General features: G+C 50.8%; 6 protein-coding genes across 6 annotated transcripts; 4 read left to right on the top strand and 2 right to left on the bottom strand.

Moving 5' to 3' along the window:
* Positions 1-653: 653 nt before the first annotated feature.
* Triagg1_2372 (uncharacterized protein) lies at positions 654-1,245 on the top strand (the record flags this gene model as incomplete). Its single annotated transcript, XM_062896546.1, has 2 exons — positions 654-860; positions 1,051-1,245. The coding sequence occupies 2 exons, from the start codon at positions 654-656 to the stop codon at positions 1,243-1,245; spliced, it is 402 nt and encodes a 133-aa protein (XP_062758584.1).
* A 5,822-nt stretch (positions 1,246-7,067) lies between these two features.
* On the top strand, positions 7,068-7,754 carry Triagg1_2371 (uncharacterized protein; the record flags this gene model as incomplete). The annotated part of the gene is made up of 5 exons (XM_062896545.1): positions 7,068-7,095; positions 7,172-7,198; positions 7,275-7,323; positions 7,388-7,403; positions 7,458-7,754. 5 exons carry the CDS (start codon positions 7,068-7,070, stop codon positions 7,752-7,754), a joined length of 417 nt encoding a protein of 138 aa, XP_062758583.1.
* Positions 7,755-8,339: 585 nt separating this feature from the next.
* Triagg1_2370 (uncharacterized protein) lies at positions 8,340-9,105 on the bottom strand (the record flags this gene model as incomplete). Its single annotated transcript, XM_062896544.1, has 5 exons — positions 8,340-8,474; positions 8,577-8,723; positions 8,790-8,874; positions 8,946-8,961; positions 9,093-9,105. 5 exons carry the CDS (start codon positions 9,103-9,105, stop codon positions 8,340-8,342), a joined length of 396 nt encoding a protein of 131 aa, XP_062758582.1.
* Positions 9,106-13,378: 4,273 nt separating this feature from the next.
* On the top strand, positions 13,379-15,670 carry Triagg1_2369 (uncharacterized protein; the record flags this gene model as incomplete). Its single annotated transcript, XM_062896543.1, has 1 exon — positions 13,379-15,670. One exon carries the CDS (start codon positions 13,379-13,381, stop codon positions 15,668-15,670), a length of 2,292 nt encoding a protein of 763 aa, XP_062758581.1.
* Positions 15,671-16,255: 585 nt separating this feature from the next.
* Triagg1_2368 (uncharacterized protein) lies at positions 16,256-17,193 on the bottom strand (the record flags this gene model as incomplete). Its single annotated transcript, XM_062896541.1, has 4 exons — positions 16,256-16,701; positions 16,821-16,903; positions 16,996-17,078; positions 17,173-17,193. 4 exons carry the CDS (start codon positions 17,191-17,193, stop codon positions 16,256-16,258), a joined length of 633 nt encoding a protein of 210 aa, XP_062758580.1.
* Positions 17,194-17,747: 554 nt separating this feature from the next.
* On the top strand, positions 17,748-23,803 carry Triagg1_2367 (uncharacterized protein; the record flags this gene model as incomplete). Its single annotated transcript, XM_062896540.1, has 3 exons — positions 17,748-18,656; positions 18,712-21,643; positions 21,699-23,803. The coding sequence occupies 3 exons, from the start codon at positions 17,748-17,750 to the stop codon at positions 23,801-23,803; spliced, it is 5,946 nt and encodes a 1,981-aa protein (XP_062758579.1).
* Positions 23,804-24,250: the final 447 nt, after the last annotated feature.

Genomic DNA, 24,250 nt, shown 5'->3' with positions numbered 1-24,250 from the left:
ACGGAACTTTGGAGCAATTATAGAACAACTCGAGTCCAACGCCAAGGGGGGAAGTGCTATGCCAAATCAATTCGACAAAGAAGAAGCGCTCAGAAAGGTGGAAAGAAACAAGAGCCATCTTCCAGAGTAATGCGCTGGAAGACGTCCTTTTATAGCTCCTTGGCCGTTATCACACCTGCATTGCGTGGCTAGAGAATCCTACAAAAGGAGCATACTATATGACATGGAGATACGATCTATACGATTTAGGCGCAGCACTTGCCCGAAGAGGATCTTGGCTAAATGCAATCCTACAAAAGATCTTGAGGCGGACGTTGGCTGTTGGCTGCGGAGCGGGTACAGGGGCCGAAGACCGATGGAAGCTATTGAAGCGGGGATTCGGGATCATCGATATGCTATCTGTATTCATCCAATTGAGAGATTGGCAAATAGATGACCGGAGCAACGAATATCAACTGTTAAAATGTAAATGAAGGAATGTTTGAGCTTTTGATAGACGTCATTTACATCAATTGACGTAGCAGTCATATTATAGACACATACCCTGGAGTGAGCTTAAAAAATTAGTTCAAGGCGACCCTCAACTAAACAACTCTCAGTTAAAACTTACTTACTCCCATCACAAACACCAAATTCCCAATTCATTGAAAGAAATGTCCCGCTCGAAAATCCTATCCTTACTCTTCTCCCTCAAGAACATCTCCCTCGCTAGTTCCGGCATCAGACACACCAGATTCATGTCCTCCCAATCCCCCAAGCTCGACCAGCTGCTTGTATCGAATGGCGGCAGGTGGACGTTGACGGCTGATGGGGAAGCCTTGCAGCGGAGTTTCAAGTTTAAGAATTTCACAAAGACATGGGTGCGTGAATATACATGATGGCGCTCTGGTTGTTGAGGCTGATGAGTGAGGGTTTTTTTTTTGGTAGGATTTCATGACGGCTGTTTCGCTGCAGTGCAAGATCTGGAATCATCATCCCGAGTGGTCTAATGTGAGGATATTACACATGATGATATGATATATATAGAGATTGTGAATTGACTATCTGCAGGTTTATAACACGACATTCATCCGCTGGACAACACATGTCCCCAAAGGCCTATCAGACAAGGACATCGGTCTGGCTACTCTCTGCGATTCCCTAGCCAAGGACTTTGGCGAACTGGAGCCGGAGCCGGCAAGTTGTGAGATGAAGAATTTGGCGGATGAGGTTGTCAAGGATGGCAATTGCTGTGTGAAGAAGTAGATGATGGAGATGAAAGCAATGGTTGTGATAATAGAGATGCTATGAAAAGCTAATCAAGACAATTCTGGGATTTTTCCGTCTTAAATTCGTTGCCCTCGAAATTGGATCCTTCGAGTTGAAGGTGAGTCTCATGGAGTGTGTCGCGCTGTCCCAATAGGATTGCCAAATACAGGTCCTTGCATGTATGCCGACCGTCCCACGTGCCTCGAGCAAGGAATGCCGAGGGTAGTCGTGTTCTTCTCGACTGATTGTAAGATGGTTATGTATTCGGATCCTCTTGAAACTGATGCCCTGGTATCGTTGCTGCTCGTCTAGATCCTCTCGAACCGCTGCAGACCCAGCGCATCTCTTGAATCCATGGTACAATAACTGGAACTGTCCCTGACTCTACATGTATCCTTCTTAAGCGGTAGGCTAAAACTCAACGTTAATGAGACGCCGCCACTACCTGGAAGCCATAGGAAAGATCTTTGGAGTGTAGAAGCGAGGTGGATTGAAGTTGAGCGATGTGGAATAGGCATGGTTGTTAATCTTCAAGAGGGCCATGAAAGGTTGGTTTGGGTCCTTCTCGGCATTGCGTACAAGGGCCAATCCCATGAAACTGGCCGTTTGATGTATTTGGAACAGCGCAGTATTCAAAGTCGGCATTCCAAGTGGTCGGGTCAAACAGGAGGATTTGGGCAGTGTGTGAGAGTACAGTTGCTGCAACGTCAATGTGGTCGCCTTCATCCTTTCCGCGACCGGTGATCATGTTTCGAACGATAGGGAGAAAAAGACAGGAGGGGAGCGAAACGTTGTTGAATATGGAGATTCCAAAGTCATGAGCGAAGAAGACACCTGGATTGAGACCGTTGTTGGCTTTTTGTTATCGTCTGTGAGTCCTGTACGCTGACTAGTAATGTTGAAGACGTCTCGGCCAAAGATCTCGTCAACATTGGTGTAGAGGATCTTTAGATTGCGAAAATCAAATGCCACAAAGAATGCCCTCCCTGTAAGCATTAAAGTTTATCAACGCTTCGCGATCAGATGCGTTAATACCTTGCGGCGATGCAGTGAATTCCTGTAGGTGTTGCTCGCCATTAAAAACATGTCTTTGGCAGCATCACGGCCATGTTTCTGGACAAGAGCCCTGTCGGTTTTGTCGATCTCGGACCCATGCGTAAGTATGTTTAGCAAGCGTATAGCTATCCCGATGGCGAATTGTAGATTGGGATCGATCCTAGCCAGGTGGGAGAGCAAAGTGTTTATTGCGTAAATGCGTGTCAAATGTTTGAGTGCCATGTCGTAGCACGGCTATCCTTGTCCCATGACTGTTTCTCGGCATAAACCTGCCACGTAGGTCTCGAGGAACCACTTGGCGGTGCTCAATGTGATAGTCAGCCGCAAATGAGTATGTGAGGTGGAAACACGGCCTCTTTTAGCAATGAACTGAGAGCGTGGAATGCCTCGAGCATCTCGATTCGTTGGTTCGAGCAAGATGTGCTCCCAGACGCATGATGAGGATGATAAGTATCTGCGCTCTTGTTGTCATAACGGCGAGGCGCTCGTCCTCGATCAGGAAACCTGGCTTGTGAGCTCGGACTAGATCTCAGATTACGACTCCAGCTTCGTGGCTCGGCGAGTCGTTAATGGTACGGATAACGACAAGTCCATGCGGGACTTTGACTCCTGGGAGTTGGGCGAGGGCCTCTTCAAGCAGGCGTTTTGTTCGCTGTAGCCTGTGATGATCAGGATGCGTCCCCATTTGTATGTCCGGATGGTGTCTGCGACGGACCGTTCGATTTCTTTGTGTTTGCCTTTGTATTGGCGGCCGGCATTGAATCAGTTGTTCAGATAGGATTTCGCTGAGAAAAGGGGCGCGGATGCCACCAGTCGAGACGCCAACTCAGCGATGAAGCGTGCGTTCGTCGGCTTGACGCAAGACGCATTCTGTTTTTTTCTTGTCTTGCCCATCAGCGACGTAGTGAGACACTCAAATGACTGGGTTTACGGAGGAAAACACGGTACGGCTCCATGTTTATCATCGGGGGCATCTGGCTCCTCGGCATCATGTGTGGTAGGAGCTCTAGTCTCGCCTGTGTGGACATAAGACCAAGCCCCTGATATCTTTTTGTGATTCAACCTTCAAAACAACGACGACCGTCGCAATTTCCCGAGAAACTCGGTGTCGCCTAATGTCTACTCGTAGACTTGGACTTATCGCCAGCATCTCCTTGATGTGGAGGTAAGTTTCTTGTCCTTGTAGATCTCAAAGCCAAGGTCTTCATTGGCCACTTTTGTCTGTGACTCAACGTGATACTTTGTTGATGTCGAGGTCCCATTCAAATTCTGCCTTCTGTAACATGGTGGAAGCATTCTTGTAACAGTTTCGCTTGCGTCCGATATGACAACGTTGACTTTTGTTGGATCCATCGCAAGATGGTTGATGTATTGTTGCTTGATCCAGTCACAATTTAGCTCCTCTATTATGATGGTCGTAGGTATGAGGTCGGCTTCAGGGAAATATACTGTTCCATCTAGCATCAAGAGCCTGGATCGTAGAGAGCGGCGAAGGGGGAGTCGTTTGAGAATCTTGGACACGACTGATTGCGCGAATGCGCTAGAGGCAAGGTAACTGTAGGTGGTTTAATCAACGTTGAATTCTTCCTTGTTGAGGACTAGTATGCCTATTCTGTCCAAATGCTTCCTGTATGCCGCGAGAATCTTTTCTAGTCCCTTCATATTGTTGAGTGCGGTTGCTTCTGCAGAACTCCATCAACGGAGTGTAAGTGAGAAGGATACAAATATTGATCATGAGCTCATCCTCTTCCCCAAATAAATCATCATATCCAACCTGCCTGCCGGTCCTCGTCCTAATTGGTTGCCTCTGGGATGTTCGGTACCGTATGGACCAGATCTGGTGTATCCCTCCCGAATCCCTGAAACGTGCTGTTGGTTGGCAGTCTAATAGGACCATGTTAGATCCAGACGTCATTCTAGAAACGTACATGGGCACTTACCGACTTCAATGCGGACGGGCAAAACCGTCAGAAGACGGTGATAAATAAATTCCAATGCCTCATCGGTGGAAACTTGGGTCTCATACAAGTCTCGGCGTGGCTAGGTTCCTCGTTTCGTTATTCTCGTGTCCCTAATATGCAGGGAGCAACTGTAGATAGTGTAGATTTAGAGTCAATTGTTGTTGGTAAGATGCGGGACGGCTCGAGATGGCTCTGGGAAAGAGTTGGAGCCTCAACCGGGGCCATGGATACGTCGAGATCGACGGGTCTTGGTGCGGACCACGGTCCACTCGTTCGCTTCTTTCGAGTTGTTCAGGGGACGCAAATGTTCGTACGCTGCAGATACTTGGGGGGGGGGGGGTTGTATATGTTGTTGCGGAGATGCAAATGTTCATGCGTTGCAGATACTCGGGGGGGCGTGTATATTTTGAAGGGACGCAAACAGTTGGTTGGTTGTTCAGAGAGAAGACTATCAAATCGCATGCCCAGATTGGATCCAGGAATCGGCAAAGGTTTGGTGGTTCGGAGGTGACCTCATCTTCGTTGACTTGGGTTATGCCATTGTGCGGTTGCTCGGCTGGACTGATTTTCCAACAGCAGCGTAGTACATATGTACGCTGCCAAACCTTCAAGGTCCCTTGTCCTTGTATGTTTGTGGCATGGTTTCGGAAGTGATTGCAAACAGCGTCGTGATTTGGTTGCGAATTGATTGAGAAATGTCTCAGAAACAGCCCGTAATCGAAGAGTGTGCATCTTGACATCAGCGTTAATCTACTTGTTTCGCTGATTTTCGTTCCAGGATTTCGGGGATTGATATCTCGTCATACCTTGGCATTGTTAGCACTTTTGGCTGACTCGCTGACTCCCACTGTTGGGGGGCGAAGGGCGCTCCCAATGTCCATCTCATTCTCTCCGCCCAAGTAGCTGTTGTCAGATCCCATCTGGTCGCTTGCCCTTGCACGAGTCCTCCATATGCTTGAAGCGGTCGTCGGTGATTGGAGCAAGGGTGTAGCTGCGTTGAACTGGCAAGCGAATTGTTGGGTTTGGTCTACGGGGAAAGAGTCTGTTGCATCTAGAGAATGCGCCACCGGGTCTACTTTGCAACTTCCTGGTGTGCTCGCTGTTCGATGATTGTTTAGTCGTCAACAGTTGATCCGTGTTGTGGTGCTTGTGGGATGCTGTTTGTCTGTCGGGCAAAGATGAGTTGTTTATACTGTGGGCAAGCTGATATGGCAAACTTACAAGACCATTAGCCAGTCAACAGGGCCGTGATGGAAGGTTTGGTTGAAACTGGATAGAGCGACTTACAGTAGTCATCCCCTTCGGGATACGTTTAAAGAACAAACCATTGTGCTGTCCCTGGAGGATGGAGCCGAGTCCTTTGGTGATTCATCTTCTGTAACAGTCTGTAGATTGGGGAGACGATAGGAGGCTGTGTGTAGTTGGGAAGGAAACTCGTTATGGAAATGCTGCGACATTATATAGATCTTTGTGATCAGCCATACGGATTGAAAAGACTGAGTGAATTGACGTTTAATTCACTCTATCTTGCGACTATCCGTAATTGACAGCTCACCACTGGGTTGTTGCATCTCACGTGTGTGGACCCGACCCAATACACCAATGAGATGTGTTGGTGGTTTCTACTATCTAGTAATTACTGACGGAGAGAAGCAGTTAATTGATCGCCGGATTGACCGCCGGTTGTCTGCAGATTTGGGTCAAGTGAAGCCATCGCTTAATGTCATGAGGCGGCAAGTTGGTGACAGGTCTGGGCGGTTTTGTTGAGGACTCTATGCTTCTTTCCGCATTCACTCCAGTCTACAACGTCATTAATCATCACGAGGTCGCCGATATGTTGAGCTCAATCTAAATCTTACGCGAGAACCCTATAGACATGCGCATTTGTTGAGATGCTGTGCTCTGGGTGTAGTAGGTAGTCACTCGATAATGCAAGTGTCAAATGAGATTGATCGGTTGGTTGCTTGATGCAGTTGACCCTTTTATCAAAATTCTCTTAGATTCACTAACTTGGAATGGAAGCTCATGGTATCCTCTGTCAAGTCTAAAGGCAGTATCCGATTGTGTGTTCCAAATTTGCTGGTAATGGCTGGTCCTACGATTGAGTATGATGCTCCTTGGCAACATGGAGTCATGATCGGTCAAGAATGAAAGGACTTTATTTCGTTTTAGTCATAACATGGTCAAGATGAATCCGTCTGAAACCCCCCTTCGCCAGTCTGATACTCTCGCAAAGGTCTTTTGTTTATAAGTGTGTCGAGTACATCTTGGCAGCCAAACGTCGACATGCAAGTCGTGATGATGCGATTCTCGAGACATCTCGTCGTGCCACACTCGGCTCATCATGAATCCTGAATCCCGAATCTTTACTGAAACCAACAACCTCAACCTCCAACTCAACCTCAACCTCACATGTCAGAATACATACCAACATCTTCCTCAACCAATCAGGCATCGTGACGTCGAGAATCACAGCCCGGCGCAGGTACCTCGCTAGAAAGACCCTTGCGCTAAGCCTAATCCGCGATAAGGTGAGCACATATAGAACAAGCACCCCCCAATCGCGTTCCGCCATGGTGTCCTAAGACAAGGGAAGCTTCATCTCCTGATTTCTGGTAAATCCAGGTTTGATTTGCGGCTGCTGCTTGTTATCTTTTGCCTTGCCCACCTTCAACGAACCAGCATCGCGTCCATCTGCACCGTCCTCTCGCCCCCGAAACATCTTGTCGCGACAACCTCAGCAGCCCGCACACGATAGCAAAACTTGTGTTAAAGAGAGGGGAATAACATCAGCTCGCCAAAATGTCCATGTGGCTGTCGGATAACCAGAGTATGTACCCTGCAGCGCGAGCTCTGGGGCTGTCCCCCGGTAGTGATGCGATGGCATGGCTGACTCGTGTCAATAGAGATTGGGGTGGTGTTCTGCTCTGGCGGTAGGTATGCGACCTGGTCTACAAGCTTCGACGTGGCAACGGGCGCTGTTGATCTAACGAGATGGCTTCGTTTCAGGTGGTCTCTTCCTCGTCGGTGGAGTGATGCTATTCTTTGATCGCGCCATGTGAGTCGTCCCTTTTCCAAGGACTCTACGCGGCGCTTCACCTGGCTAATACCTTGTTCCACAGGCTTGCGATGGGAAATGTACAGTCTTCCATGTTACCCGCTTGCGAACCGACGACCGAGCTGACAAAATAGATCCTCTTCCTCATCGGCTTGACCATCATCATTGGTCCCCAAAAGACATTCTTCTTCTTCGCCAGGAAACAAAAAGCAAAAGGCACAGCCGCATTCTTCGCGGGCCTCACGCTGATTCTGATAAAATGGACCTTTATCGGCTTCATAGTAGAAGCGTACGGAATCGCCGTACTGTTTGGCGATTTCCTGGGCACGATTGCAGGGTTCGCCCGAGGCTTGCCTGTGATCGGGCCCTATATCGGTATTCTCGCAGATCGGATAGGCCTGGGGCGCCGCAACGCCGAGCTGCCCGTCTAAGATCCCCGTGCACTTTCGCTCCGATGACAGCTGCCATACCATGATTTGGTTGTGCGTTGGAGAAGCTGAAGAATCCGAGGGTGGGGGTGATGATGGCAAATATGCTCAAGGGCTGGCAATGACTTGGCTCGAGTGAGCAGCGACATCGGCGTTTGTGGCGTTAACTGAACAGCGGCTCTCGGGGAGACTGGACGATGTAACAATACTGATGGAATTGTACAATACGTGTATCGTGCCTAGGCTTAGGCGGGACGGTTATGATGCAAACTGTAGTGATGGCTAAGCAGCTCATGGAAGGATTACTTTGAATCAGCTTTGGACGGCAACGTGAGAGCAGAGCGACAAAGGGCGCCGCGATTTGGCTTTGGGAGCCGTTTGGAATGAGACTTGAAAAAATGCTGTTATTTTTGGTTCTGCCAAGAAGACGTCTCTGTCCTCCCAATACACGGCAGCTAAGTTGCAAAGATTCCCACAGAAACTCCCCCCCACCCCCTATGTCATCCAACGCTATCCCGGACACGAAACTGCTCAACCACCTTGAACTTTTAATGCCATTTTGACTCCCCCATCTATCGGCGGTCAAAATTAATATCCGGTCTTCTTAAGGTGGTCGGCGAGAGCAGTAACGACAAGGGTGGCGTTTCCGGCCTGCGCGGATTCGGGGTGGATGCCGACAACGATGGCCTGCTTGGAGGCGGCAATGGCAACACCCTCACGGCCCTAATGACGCATATCAGTAGATTTCCAAGTAGAGAGAGAGTGTGTGTGTGTGCATATGCAATGAACATGTGAAAGGCGCGGCGCGGGGATCGCGGGACGTACAGCTCGTGCGTAGAGGTCGCCCTCATCGACTCGGGTCAGGACGAAGCGCTGTCCGGCAATGTAAAGGCCCTCAGCGTATGCCTTGTCGATGGAACCCTGGTTCTTGGCGACGATGTCGGCGATGGCCTTCATCTCGGCGGGTTGAATCTGCAAATTTCCACCATCAGTCTCTTCTACATGGCGCCAGACTAGCAAGTCGGGGGTTCACAATACCGTCAGCTCAGGAGAGGTAGCCCAAGCGCTGTCGCCAGCCAAGCTGATGATGGCACCCTTGGCGATGTGGCCGGTGCCGACCAAGCTACACAAGTCCCGCAGTCAGTATTTCGAATGATTCGGAGAGTCGGCCGAAGCGCGGGACGGAAAAGGTACCTAGTATTGACGAAATCTGCGAGAATGAGGCATGTCAGTACACAGCCATCATTTTTTTGGCTCGTCCTCAAAGGCCAAGGTGGGGTTATTCTCGGATCAGGGGGGGAGAAGAAGAAGAGCTGAGCTGGAGCTGGAGCTGGGACTGACCTTGCCAGGACATGGTGAGAGGCGGGAAATGTGGTGGTAGAGGAAAAAGGCAAGTTTGAGGAATGCAAGAAGCAGCAGAGAATGAAAAGAAGAGATGAAGGATGGCAAAAAGTTTCCGCGACTGGGAAGAGTCAAACGCAAGAGAGAGAAAATGGCGGAGTGGGTTGTTTATTTGGGCGGCTGTGGATATTCCATGTCATCAAATGTCCTGAGTGCTGAGCCTGTCTGTGCCCCTCAGTCCAGCCCAGGTTCGTTTTGCTTCAGCGAGGTGGTGCAGGTACCTGCCAGCGCCGCTATTTTTGCGCCGGATTCCATGTCACTGACCAATCCGGCGCCCAAAGTTCCCCGCTGCGGGAGGAGGCGACACTTGGCCCAAAAAACCCCCACCAAGAACCAGCTCAGCAGTACAAACTTGAAGCTCTACCTTACCTGTGCTATCGGCGCTACAGGGCGTCTACCGCCACTCTTGATGCCCGCTGCGGGTATCTCCAGATAGGGAGGGGGAGGGCCCGGTATAGGAGTTGAGTGCTGCGTGTGCATGGCCAGACCTAGGTAGGTAGACGCATATTTTAGGGGGAGCTGATTGCTGATGGGTTGGATCAATTGGATGCTGATTCGGGTGCCTGCTTATTGCGTTGAGTAGAGGCTGCGCTAGTTTGGGCTTGACGTCAAATTCAGCGAGATGATGCTACTGGGCATGTATGTACATGTACCCAGCGCAGTTCCATGGGTTGCGTGGTCACGAGCAAGCCGGTTGAATTATGGTTGCAGGTATAGAGAGAGAGAGAGAGAGAGACGAGTCGTTGAAGAAGCAATACATTAAGAAAAGGGGTTGGCCTGTGATAGTTGCGAGTTCAATTGGCTACATCAACTAACCTAGGCATCCGAATAATTCCAACAGCCACATGTAAGGCATCCAGGATTCGCTCCAAGACGCCAGGAATCATGGTGGCAGCCTATCCAACCCATATACTCAAAAGCCACCATTCCTGGCCTACAATGCCATCCATGTGCTGATTCTCATCATCCATCCTTTGTCTTTCTTCTCCCCGGACTCGGTTTAAAGGGGGTCCCTTTCCCCAGCAGAACAATCGCGGCCTCGGCAACGATCCATGGCCCGGCACGTCCACTTGTCCAGACATGGGTTTGTCCAGCTGTTCATCCAGACTCAAAAGGATATCTGATGCCAAGCGTTTTCCCACCGTTGCACCTACGTCACCAAAACATACCGTCTTAAGCTTGGAGCACAGGCAGAGCCCAGATGGAGCGTATGGATCCATGGACACGTTTTGCCGAATTTCTTCCAGCGGCTCCAGAATATTGATCCCATGTGATTCTCGTCCAATGTTGTCGGTGAGAGCCAAAATACATGTAGTCGAGTCACGCTCCGGATTCCTTTGCACAGCCATGCCCTTGTCCAAAAAGGATCATCCGTGTCCATATCATCTGCCAAAGGACTGTTGATACTATTTAACACTGACTAGTAGTTGACCAGAGATTGCATCACATGAAACCGGACCTGCTCCCGCAAGCGGGGCCCCATTTCCCCGTCCTCTGTTGTAAGTGGGACGGAGAAGGCATCGTGAAATGATGAGAGTTGACTGCAATTTCCTCCTCTATACTGAGGATGGAAGCAAATTATATCGGTTTTTACCATTATCAAACGGTGGTAATTTCTGTCTTCATTCGCGGAGAGTCTGGCTATAGAGGGCAATCTCCGCAGTGACAATGTCCTCCATTCCGCTATACTCGCATCTTCTCCTTAATGCTACCTACCGCCAAGGCGATATAAAACGTTGCCTCTCCTCATTCTCTTTCTTTCATCAACATGATGGTCGAGAATTCCATCGCCGGCATGAAATCGGCGTCCAAAGGACCACCGTTATTGTTGCACCTAGAATGGTGAGCCTTTTCTGCGAATTTCCGCAAAACCATCAGCTACGTCTAAAATGACCAGCCGTCATGATGCTTTCAGGCGCATTGATATCCATGTTTTGATTGGAATGTTCTAAGAATCCTCACACACTCTCAAGGCTCCTCGAGATCAACACCGGATATCGTGCCGCCGACGCCGATGGCGATTGTTTAATGCAGGATACAGAAATTAAACATGTCGATGCTCGTCGGATGGCATCCCGAAATTACACCTAGTAAGCTGGCTGCGCATCTGACGTATAAGCTAGACTATTCCCGCCATCTCCCTCCCAATGTCCCCTGCTCTCCATCTGATACAATGACAAGACAACAAGCTGTCAAAACCCACCTTTGGAAACCAATCTTGAAGTTATTGCTTATCGTACGACTCGCCATGGGGTGCCTCACGGCGCCTCTGACAGTAGAGACGTGTCAATTAGCACATGTAGTCGATGCAAGGCTGTAGAATGTCACCGTCCCCTTGAAGGTCCCGCCGCCATTTGCTTGGCAAGCACTTCTATCCATATACTACTACCTCTTACATAGTTGAGGAAGCGGTGGTTTTGTAATTATACAGATGCAAAGTGCAAAGTACATTGTGCACGGCAACATGACGAGGATTATGAATGCCAGGCAACCTCGTCCACGGAAGAAGTGAAACAGAGAAGTCATCCCCTTGACAAAGTGAGCCGACAGTCCCAGCAGCTAAATTGCAGGGAGGCAGAGGAACCGATGGGAACCGCAAGGGCCACGCAAGAGCTGAATACGCCCATGTTGATATACGAACTGCGAGTATTGCAGCTCGGAAGAAACCCTTGGACAAAGATCAAGAAGAAAAAGAAGGTAGAGATTTGGCTTAGCTGTAAGCGGAATAACCGGAGGCGTAGACCATCTGTCGCTCGGAGGTTGGCTGCGATAAACGAGCTTCCGTAGCATCGCTTAATCCCCCTTCGGCCTCTTCGCATCTGCAACGTCACGACGCATAGAGCGGCTTTTTCGCATGTGCTCCGTGTCGTATGTACGGAGTCGAAACTCCAACAAAGAACAAAGGACAGGACAGCACAGGACAACACAGTCAGGCACCGGCCAACAGGGCTGTCGCAGCATGTCTTCAGGAGTCGAGCTTAGTGTCGCACCCCGCCACGTTAAATTATCAGGGGGCAGAGGAGCCACCGCGTCTGATCTCAGATCGGCCTTAGCTGGAAGATATTGCCTATGTATTTCTGGAACGTCGGTTCGAGCGTGTGCTGCTGCAGTTTGTTGCTATATTTGTAGTTTCGTTGATTGATTATAGTAGGTACCGTGTTTGAGAATAGCGTTTGTCTGTGCTGTTCTTTTGTAAGAGGTTCTGACGCCCAACCACGGTAAAGACGGGAGGCGGTGGCTTCAATGTCTGGCAATATTCACATTGAATCCACCAAGGCGGTGGCGGTTACCGACAATCGATAATTCGCCGCGCTGGGCCAATGCTAAACCGCCCAGCTCGTCGGCTACATCGATCCTACAAACACATCCATGCCAGCCATTTTCCCAACTATCCCGAGGCTGCCTTCTGTCATGTACTCATACAGAGCAGAATTCCGCCGCAAACTCGGAATGGAACCCAATTTCTCCAGCTTGCCCAATCCGGCAATCCTTGCTAGCCATTTGTTTGGGCCCTGGGCTAGCCATCCTGGTGCGGATCAAGCCGCCTTAACATCCGGACATCGCGACCCCTCTCATCAACCTCAAACATAGCTTTGCCAACCAGAAGTGCCGCGCGTTGTGCTACTGGCCAAGATCGTGGCCCAAGTTCCGCATTTCGATGACATGGCTGCCCCAAGTCTCCCGCTACAGGGGCGGTGAGGGCCTTTGTCTGCCGCCTTGATGCATCAAGTAACACACACCGAAGCGCTCATACGACTGGTACTTGTACGAGCACGTTGTTATGCGCCGCGCCGGCGTCTAGGGGTCTTTCCGCTTGCAGCATCCAAGCAAACATGGGGGTTTCTAACAAGTTACCAAGTCGCCTAGGTGAAGATGGCCCCGTCCCGCTGCGGTGAGTAGGTAACATTTGATCTCGTGCCCCCCAAAGGACGCCGCCAAGAATGCAGGGCCTTTAAAGGTGGATGAATGTGCAAGTCGGAGGACAGGTATTGCGTTTTGGATTTCGAAACGCCACTGTCTTCATGCCGATCCGCTATCTCGGCGCTACTACTGGACTGGTGCTGATAGTTCGCCGTTGCCAGCTAAGAGGCATCTTACCTTTATCAAACGCCTCTTCCCCGTGTTCTGAGCCAAGAGGAGGAAATCATCGCATGATCGCTTCTGATCGACTTGTCCCCAGGCCAGTTCTCGTCCTCTTCACAGAGTCTGGCCCCGGTTGCTGAACGATGGGGCTGTTCAAGGTACGGGCAGGGGACGCCGCAACCTTGCAAAAACAAAATTTCTCCCAATCTGAGCTTGCCCACAGCAGCACGCCGACTTATGCAGCATCGGAAGAGGGCCCGCAAAAATGGGCAGATGGGGATTACAAGTCCTCTTATAAACCGGCCTCGTCCGCGTCGCTCGGATCGGTCACGACTGAAAGCGCTGCTAGCCCTTCTCAAAACCACAGTCCTTACCATTCTTCAGGCCTGGATGCCAATTCTGCCGCCGGACGGCTTAGACAAGTTGATCAGTTTGGATATAGCAGGTCTACCGATCAGATCAGTTTGGAATCGAAGGCGACCATCTCTGTTGATCATTCTGCGAGTACGAGACACTTGGAAGCACGAGCTATCCGGCATTATCACATCCCGTATCCACGCGAGGTATCGTCGCCAGCATCAATTTCCAAAAACACACCAACTTCATCCTCATTGGCGCCACCTCCAATGAACAGAGGCGACGCACCGACTACGATCGGAATGGCGCTTGGAAGCCCGAGCCACCCTCCTGGATCTGCCGAGGCACCATGGAACCAAACTCAAGTCCTTACGACGGTGACTTCTGGGGGAGATGCGTCGGAATCCAGTTCTAATCCCAACGGCATGTCAAGGTCAATGTCGAAAAGATGGAATCCTTTTAGTAGGACCAAGTCGAAGCGATCTAAGCCAGCCGATAGCCCGGCCTCGCGAGCGGCGGGTACAGATTTGGGAAAGAGCATGGATCTTGGAAGTCGTTCCAACTTGGCGAAAAATGGTGGCGATAAAGAGAGTGACAGAAAGGGGTCAGCGGCACGCAAGGACAGTTCGAGCAGCTTATCGAGACATCCAATCCCCGATATGCCTGTGCTACCAAATTCACGAGACGCAGCGGCGCCGACACGAGAAGCTCCCGCTCCGCCACAGATTCAGGTTGAGCAGCCGAAGCAACTACAGTCTCTTCTGAGTATCGAGATTCCGACAATTGAAATGGAGCGCTACAGCATCATGTTTGGAAATATTCTTCAGAAGCAGCAGCAGCAGCACCAATACTTCCTTCAACCGGCCCAGGAGTCTCAACCACCAAAAGAGCCGCAGCTGGAAGCACAAGCAGAACAGACTGCGAAGCTGCAACAAGTACAGGAAGCTCAAGAGGTTCAAGAGGTCTTGGAGATCCAGGTCCCTCAACGTCCCGAAGAACCTAGACGGCCGGCGCCCTCACCAAGACCTCAGCGATCAAACTCAAAAGAGTCGGAAAACCCCGAGGAGCCTCAGGAGCCACAACAATCACAAGACTCTCTGCAGTCGCCGCAGCAGCCGTCACAACAGTCACCAAGGCCTAGCTTGCCTGTCCGACGACAAATCAAGATAGAGAGGCTAAACCTGCCGGCAGCCAAGAGCTACCGAGATGGTTCTGTGCCCATCGAGATCATAGTACCACGGAGAGGAAGTTCGCCTTTGCCAGAAAGCACACCGTCAGACTCTCTCGCCGTGCCCAACCAGGCCCCAGCAGGCAATCCCCCTAGGCTCTCCTCACGAAGACGATCCAACACCACTCCTGCCGCCGTGGTCAACTTCCCGACTCCAGCCATGTATAAAGTACCGGCGCAGTCGAGAAAGAGAACTACATCGGTTTCTACCCCCTCCAACGAGGAGCCACCCCTGCCCGCAGACGCCGAAACAACGCCAGAGCGACGTGAGCGCCTCATCTCCAAGTTCCATCACAAAGAATCACCATCCGAGTCCAGCATGCCAAAAGTCACTGATCAGCCATCCGAATCTCCCGCCTCCGTATCCACACAATCACAATCACAACCACAGCCACCACAGCCGCGATCTATCCTCAAAAAGCCATCAGGGCCACCGCCTCCTCCACCCACAAACCGCGTGGCCAAACCTGTAGCAGCATCTCAGGAAGCTGCGCCTCCGAAGCAACACCAACACCAAGTATCCATGGCGTCCATCCGCACCAACGCAGACGAAGAAGAGGTCGAAAAGGCCCTGTACGAGGCCGTCGAAGTCTCGATTGCGCGGCAGATTAGCGTCTCAAGGCAGCAGCGTAAATTGCTGGTGCCTCTGAACCGTTCCGCTTCGAGGAGGAACCCGGGCGAGCCTGCGCCTGACGCGGCCTCCAACATCAAGCTGGACAAGAACAAGCGGCTTGTTGAGACGAGGACTGCGGTCCCGGTTTTGGTTCATCCTGCTAGCCGGGCGAATACTCCGCAAGGTGGTGGTGGTGGCTATCGAAAGAGCTCGCGTGTGGTTCTTGAAGGAGCATGACGGAACGACCTTTTACGTTTCTGACTGATGTATTCTTGTCTATTTTTTTAAGCCCTTATTTTCTCTCTTTCTTTCATCTTCGTTTTCTACATGATTTAGCCACCTGGCGTGCATCACTAGCTACCCACTCATATGCCCTCACTTACTTCCATTTCATCTGTCATTTTCTTCTTCTTCATATTTGATAAGCCCGACTTGTTCAAGATTCCCTTCTACTTTATTCAATGGCATTAGTGCATAGCCCCGGGGGCCAGCTTTGATGGCGGATATATAAAAACATTACAAAGCGAAACACTGGCTGTGTTGAGCAGTCTTATGAAAAATCTAACAAAAATATCATTTGGTATTTTTTATATATTTGTGTGCAAAATCGCAGTGAACACCCTCGTCTTTTCCCATTGTGTGTGTGTGTTTGTTTACGTATTAAATATAGGTGAGGTATTGTGCGAGTTGTGTGTCTTTCGTAATAACCAATCTTTCAAAGCAAACACCCCATTTGTTGCTGAAACATGAACCGCATGCAACGCCAAATGAAACAACCTAATTACATCAACACGCAGCAGGAATTCTGCTTCTTTGCTTGCTCTAAATTTTAAAATCCACATTAGTAAATGAATCCCAATCATCATAAAGAGGAAAATAATCAAAGACAAAGGGTATCATACGATAAAACATCTTGCTCTGAGCGCTCAGGCCATCGCTCTTCGCCACCAAGTCGTCAATCTTCTCTCCTCGCTGCAATACGCTCTCGATAGTCTTGTGCAGGACAATCTTGGTCTCGTCGAGCTCCTTCTGAATCTTCATGATGCTGTCGGCCTGCTGCGGGTCCTGGTACTTTTCGAGGTAGTCCTTGAGCTCGGGGAAGGGCAGGACGGGCTCGCCGGTGGCCCACGAGGAGCGCGGGTGCTTGGTGAGGAACTCGTCGACGACTTTGCTGAGGAGCTGGTGGGCGACCAGGGCGGGGTATTGGTGGTCGGAGATGATGATGCCGCAGATGCCCTCGGTGCGGCCGTAGGCGTGGAAAGTGTAGTCTGTGGTTGATGCGTGTGAGCAGCGTTGAAGGGTTTCATGAGTGGTGATGGTTTGTTTTTCCCCCTCCTCCTCTCCCCCTTTGGGGGAGTTTGGCAAGGGAGGGTTGGATTTTCCGTACCTTGTTCTTCGACGTCTTGTCGCTGGGCGGGTCGGGTGCGCTCGGCGACGGTCTTTGCGAAAAGGCTCATGAACTCGCCATAGCTGGAGAAGATCTCTGTTAGTCGTTTGTTTGGGCGAGACGGTGCCTTGGGAGAAGACGAGGCCGGCTTTCTGCGGGGAGGACGAAGACGAACTTGCCGCGTGTGAAGCGCGAGTATGCGCTCAGCTCCTTCTCGGAAGCGATCTCGACTGCGGGCTGGCTATCGTTGCGGATGATCTGTCTCGAGAGATGCCGTGTTAGCCAGGAGGGACGATTAGGCTCGAGGACTCGGTGAAGACAAAGGGTAGGAGGGCAACTCGATTGGACGCACGCCGATGTAGTGAAGCTTCATGATGGGCGAGACTTGTTGATCGCGGTTCGTTCTATCCGTCTAGATGTTCGAGCAAGGAGGTGCAGAGTCGTGCGCGGCGAGTGTGCTGGTTGAAATTGCAGGCCAAAGGAGCGCGTCAGAGAGGTGGGAAATGGATGAAGTCGATGTTGAAAGACGTCTGCGGTTTCAAACAAGAGGAGTTTCAGTTGCGCTAATGTTGGTTGGTTCCATGGCTGGGATTCACATTCCGCCATCATCTGCACGGGCGGATTTTAGGCGCCTTACCGCACAGCGGACCCCGCTAATTCCAGGCGTGCAACAAGCAGGATTCAGCGCTGTTGGGTGGATCCACGGATGTCTTCCAGGCGATTGATGGGTCGGTATGACTCTCCAAGTACTTGATGCGTCATCCAGATTCCAAGCATTTCTGCGGGACATTAAAAGGTTAGGAGGGACCGCTAAGCATCAGGATCACCAAAGCGACAGATTGCGACGTTTTTTCGCGTCTGACCGACTACGATTTCTCGATTTCTGATTCGTTGTGGCTTAAAGAAAGATTCGACCTTGAACCAACAATGGCCTCAGCTGATCTGTTGAGCGCAGAGGCCGAGTGGAGGCAGCAATTTGCTGCTATGCAGGCGGCCCTTGCTAATCTCAAGCTGCCTCAAAATAGCATCAAAGCGCCCGATGCTGATGCCGATCTAGACGACGACGACTTTGGTGGCTATTCCTCCACCACCAGCGGCCACGACGTCTGGGACTTCGTCTCTGACGAAGACGAGGAGTACTACAGCAGCGACTTTGCCGAGGACGGGACCGGTGCAGCCGCTGGTGGGTTTGGGGTCGAGTGGCTTACCGCCAAATGTGCTTCCATTGCAGCCAAGAATGGCATGTCTCCCGATGTCTTCCAGACTCAGATCGTGAGCGTGCTGTCATCTGGCCAGCCTGAGGATGAACTGCAGGCTCATCTCACTGATTTGGTTGGGTTTGATGACTTGGACTTTATCATTGAGCTCTTGGGACACAAAGATGAAGTTGTTGCGTCCGCCTCAACTTACCATGAGCAGCCGGAAACCCAAGGACGAAAACTTTTGACCAAAGCTCAGAGAGATGAGGCTCTTCGCACGCGAGACTACCAGCACAAAAACACTGCCCTTGCGCCTAGCTACGCCAAAGAACCTCAGTACCCTCACGTTTACAGGGCATACAATGCGGGAAACACCCTGAGCTCTTCTGGCAAAAAGTACGGCCTGCCGGTCGGTAGTGAGCGTCTTCAGTTTGAGAAATATGAGGAATATTTCGTTCCAGCTGGAAAGAAAGGCGTACCCGGGCCCGGAGAGAAGCTCATCAAGATTGTAGATTTAGATGGGCTTTGCCGCAATACATTCAAGGGGTACAAGACACTCAACCGGATGCAGAGTTTGGTCTTTCCAGTTGGATACAAGACGAGCGAAAACATGTTGATCTGTGCTCCGACCGGTGCAGTAAGTTCACTAGACTTCGTGGCAAGCTCTTTACCAATGCTCATGATTATACTAGGGTAAAACTGATGCAGCCATGCTCACGATTCTTCACACCATTGGTCAGCATGTTCAGCCAAATCCCATTGAAAACCCTGAGGCGATAGAATTTGCTGTCAACACGGATGATTTCAAAATTGTCTACGTCGCGCCCATGAAGGCTCTGGCAGCCGAAGTTACCGAGAAGCTGGGCAAGCGTCTTGCATGGCTGGGCATCAAGTGCCGAGAATACACTGGCGATATGCAGCTCACCAAGTCTGAAATTGTCCAGACTCAAATCATCGTCACCACCCCTGAAAAGTGGGATGTTGTCACCAGAAAGGGAACCGGAGATACGGAGCTGGTGCAGAAGGTGAGGCTGCTCATCATCGATGAAGTCCACATGCTTCACGATGAACGAGGAGCCGTTTTGGAATCTCTGGTTGCTCGAACAGAGAGGCAGGTGGAAAGCACTCAGTCGCTCATTCGAATCATTGGTCTGAGTGCTACCTTGCCCAATTATGTCGATGTTGCCGATTTCCTGAAAGTGAACAAGTATGCTGGCCTGTTTTATTTCGATGCTTCGTTCCGCCCTGTTCCGCTGGAGCAGCATTTCATCGGTGTCAAAGGAAAAGCCGGATCCAAGACTTCCAAAGACAACTTGGATAATATTGCCTTCGACAAGGTCAAGGACATGCTGCAGCGCGATCATCAAGTCATGGTATTTGTGCATTCCCGGAGAGACACTATGGTGACGGCAAGGATGCTTCACCAAAAGGCAATTGAGCAGTTCTGTGTCGATCTTTTCGACCCATCAGGGCATCCTCAGTTTGGCCAGGCATCACGAGACATGGGCCAGTCCAAGTCCAAGGATATTCGAGATCTGCTCTCCAAGGGCATCGGTGTTCACCATGCTGGTATGGCAAGAGCAGACAGAAACCTCATGGAGCGACTCTTTGCCGATGGCGTACTAAAAGTTCTCTGCTGTACCGCTACTCTGGCATGGGGTGTCAACTTGCCGGCTGCGGCAGTCGTCATCAAGGGTACTCAGGTGTACAGTGCACAGGAAGGTAAATTTATTGATCTCAGCATTCTCGATGTGCTTCAGATCTTTGGTCGTGCCGGTCGTCCCCAGTTTGAAGACACTGGTATCGGCATGATCTGTACCACCCTTGACAAGCTTCCACACTACTTATCAGCCATAACGGAACAGCAGCCCATCGAATCAAAATTCTCGACCAAATTGGTTGACAATCTCAATGCCGAAATCGCCCTGGGCACTGTCACGTCGATTCCAGAAGCCGTCCAATGGATAGGATACTCGTATCTGTTTGTGCGAATGCAGAGGAGCCCGATGACTTATGGCATTGAGTGGGCGGAAATACGTGATGATCCAAACTTGGTTCAGCGACGCCGTCAATTGGCGATACAGGCCGCGCGAACTCTACAGCAATCGCAGATGATCATCTTCAATGAGAATACCGAAGAGCTCCGCAGCAAGGACATTGGCCGCATTGCCAGTCAATACTACATCCTTCACACGAGCATCCAAGTATTCAACACGATGATGAGTCCTCAAGCCACCGAGGCCGACGTCTTGAAGATGATTAGCATGAGTGGAGAATTCGACAATATCCAGTCCAGAGACAGTGAAGCAAAGGAGCTGCTGCAGTTCAAGGAGATTGTTCCATGTGATGTTGACAAGGGCATTGACACGCCTCAAGTAAAGACCAACATTCTGCTGCAGTCATACATTTCCAAGATTCAGCCAGACGATTTCGCTCTTTCCAACGATATGAACTATGTTGCTCAGCAATCCGGTCGAATTTGCCGAGCCTTGTTCATGCTTGCTCTCAACCGCAGATGGGGCCACCAATGTCTTGTGCTTCTGACCCTGTGCAAGTCGATTGAGAAGAGAATCTGGCCGTTTCAACATCCTCTTCATCAATTTGAGCTCACGAAGCCGATCCTAAACCAACTCGACTCTAAAGAGAACATGACAATCGACGTCATGAAAGAAATGGAGCCCGCAGAGATAGGAAGCTTGGTACACAACCAAGGTGCTGGAAAGAATATTGCCAAGATACTCAACAATTTCCCAATGGTTCACGTGGAGGCCGAGATTGCCCCTCTGAACCGAGATGTGTTGCGTATCAAGTTGTACGTTATCCCGGACTTTTTGTGGAAAGATCACATCCATGGAACGTCTGAATCGTTCTATATCTGGGTTGAGAACTCGGAAACTTCGGAGATTTACCACCATGAGTACTTTATTCTCAACAGGAGAAAGTTGCATGATGAGCACGAGCTGAATTTCACCATTCCTCTGTCAGACCCGTTACCGACACAGATTTACGTTCGAGCAATCTCTGACCGATGGCTTGGATCTGAGACGATAACTCCTGTTTCTTTCCAACATCTCATTCGCCCAGACACGGAAAGCGTGTATACCGACTTGCTCAATCTGCAACCTCTCCCCATCACCGCACTCAAGAATCCCGGGCTAGAAGAGCTCTATGCCAAGCGGTTCAGCTTCTTCAACCCGATGCAAACTCAAATCTTCCATACTCTGTACCATACTTCAGCAAACGTTCTTCTGGGTTCTCCGACAGGTAGTGGAAAGACTGTTGCTGCCGAACTTGCCATGTGGTGGGCATTCCGAGAACGACCAAAGTCCAAGGTGGTGTATATCGCGCCAATGAAGGCCCTGGTTCGCGAACGTGTCATTGACTGGGGCAACCGTCTTGCCAAGCCCCTGGGACTCAAGCTGGTTGAGTTGACTGGTGACAACACTCCAGACACGAGGACCATCAAGGATGCAGACATCATCATCACGACTCCCGAGAAGTGGGATGGTATCTCCCGTTCTTGGCAGACCAGAGGATATGTTAGGCAAGTCAGCTTGGTGATTATCGATGAGATTCACCTGCTGGCTGGAGACCGTGGTCCGATTTTGGAGATTATTGTTTCTCGTAAGATGTTTCTTCTCGTAATCTTGAATGATTCGACTGCTAACTGATTTGCTAGGAATGAACTATATTTCGTCCTCGACAAAGAACAAAGTCAGGCTGCTTGGCATGTCGACAGCATGTGCCAATGCCACCGACCTGGCTAACTGGCTTGGTGTAAAGGAAGGCCTCTTCAACTTTAGGCACTCCGTCCGTCCCGTCCCTCTAGAGCTGTACATCGATGGGTTCCCAGAGGTTAGAGGCTTCTGCCCATTGATGCAATCTATGAACCGGCCAACGTTTTTGGCCATCAAGAACCACAGCCCTGAAAAGCCCGTCATCGTGTTTGTTGCATCCCGTCGGCAGACTCGCCTCACTGCCAAGGACTTGATCAACTTCTGCGGTATGGAGGACAACCCACGACGCTTTCTCCGGATGGACGAGGAGGATTTGCAGCTCAACTTGTCGCGTGTCAAGGACGATGCTCTGAGGGAAGCCATCAATTTTGGTATCGGCCTCCATCATGCTGGTCTCGTCGAATCTGATCGACAGATTGCAGAAGAGCTCTTCTTGAACAACAAGATTCAGATCTTGGTCGCAACCAGTACACTTGCATGGGGTGTGAACCTGCCCGCCCATCTTGTCGTTGTCAAGGGCACTCAGTTCTACGACGCCAAGACCAGCGGCTACAAGGACATGGATCTTACAGACGTCTTGCAGATGCTGGGACGAGCTGGGCGACCTCAGTTTGACAACTCTGGTGTGGCCCGCATCTTCACCCAAGACTCCAAGAAGGACTTTTACAAGCACTTTTTGCACACTGGTTTCCCCGTGGAATCAACCCTGCACAAAGTCTTGGATAACCACATCTCTGCAGAAATCTCTGCAGAGACGATTATGAATAAACAAGACGCACTCGACTATCTGACATGGACATTCTTCTTCAGACGACTGCACAAGAACCCGTCCTACTACGGACTGGAGATTTCGGCCGAAGAGCACAGCACCATCGCCGCTCAGCAGCTAGCCAACGAGTTCATGATTGACATGGTCGATAAATCTCTCGAAGAGCTCGACGAGTCCAAGTGCGTCGAAGTCTTCCCCAACGGCGACGTCGATTCTACTCCTCTCGGCAAGATTATGAGCTACTACTATCTCTCGCACATGACCATTCGGTATCTCTCTCGCAACGCAAAGCCAAACGCCAGCTTCTTGAACGCCTTGTCGTGGATGTGTCACGCGACGGAATACGACGAGCTGCCCGTCCGCCACAACGAAGATCTCGTCAACGAGGTGCTCTCTCAGAATCTTCCTTTCCCTGGAAACTCGTTCAACTTGCCCATGTGGGATCCTCACGTCAAGTCGTTTCTCCTGCTGCAGGCGTTCATGTCGCGTATCGAGCTACCCGTCGCGGATTACGTCGGCGATCAGACCAGTGTGCTCGACCAGGCGATTCGCATCATCCAGGCCTCCATCGATGTCCTCACGGAGATGGGCTTCCTCTCTAGTTGTCTGCAGATGATGAAGCTTCTTCAGAGCATCAAGTGCGCCAGATGGCCTACTGATCCTCCCGCATCAATCTTGCCCGGCGTAGAACCGGACTCTACGAAGAATGACACGACGCTCGCGACAATCAGCACGTATTCGCAAGATCAAATCGCCGCATTCGCCAAGAAACTCGGCGTCCCATCCGACCTCCAGGCCCGCTTCAAGCGCGCCGCATCGATGCTCCCCAACGTCGCCGTCACCGTCACCGACATCACCACGCTCTCACTCACCGTAAACGTCAAGCGTCTCAACCCCCTCGTCGACCGCGACGCACGCATCTGGGCCCCCAAATTCCCCAAGCCTCAGAACGAGGGATGGTTCGTCATTGTCGCGGACGTCGCCAAGGACGAGGTCCTCGCCGTGAAACGTCTCGGCTGGGGTAGTCTCTCCGCGGGTGGTTCAGGGGCAAAGAAGTCTCTCGGCCAGGGCTCGTACCCCTCCGCGCGAACGGTGCTCAAACTACCCGAGCCCAAGGCCAAAGAAGCCCGCAAGCTGGACATTATCGTCGTGAGTGATGGATACGTCGGCATGGAACACAGGGTCCTCGGCGTGGATATTCCAGCTCCCCCAGCGGTGGACGATGATTTGGACAAGTCAGGACAGTCAAAGAAGGCAGCAGAAGGATCGTCAGTGTAGAAATTTTGTAGCAGAATCTGTCCATGACCTGCATAAACATGAAAAATATTAACTCGTCAAAGTCCTACGCTACCCTAAGCTCCAAAAGGAACAAACACGTAACAAGCCAACCAAGACAACAAGTATAAAAAGAAGAGAAAAAGACGCAAAGAAAAGGGGGAAAACCGTGAATCAAACCCATTGCCCATAACCCCCCGTATATCCCGTACCATAATCCGCAAACAAACAAAAAAAGGAGTACAAGCCATGTCTCGTGAGAGCTCTCTTTCCCAATCCTCTGTATAACAAAGCAAAACAAGCAAACAAGCAAACACCCTTTGGGCAAGACGGCACTCCTATCGTCCTCTGCCTCTGTCGTCTTTTCCAGCCCGTCCGTACATTGTATCCTAAACGCCAACCAGCCTTCTAAAAAGTTCCATATGAGCAAATCGAGAAAAAAGCCCCGTG

The sequence above is a fragment of the Trichoderma aggressivum genome, assembly GCF_033847375.1.
Source record: "Trichoderma aggressivum f. europaeum strain CBS 100526 chromosome Unknown scaffold_006, whole genome shotgun sequence".
NCBI lineage: Eukaryota > Fungi > Ascomycota > Sordariomycetes > Hypocreales > Hypocreaceae > Trichoderma > Trichoderma aggressivum.
The sequence above is the reverse complement of the archived record's forward strand: the minus strand, read 5'-3'. Positions and strand labels throughout refer to the sequence as shown.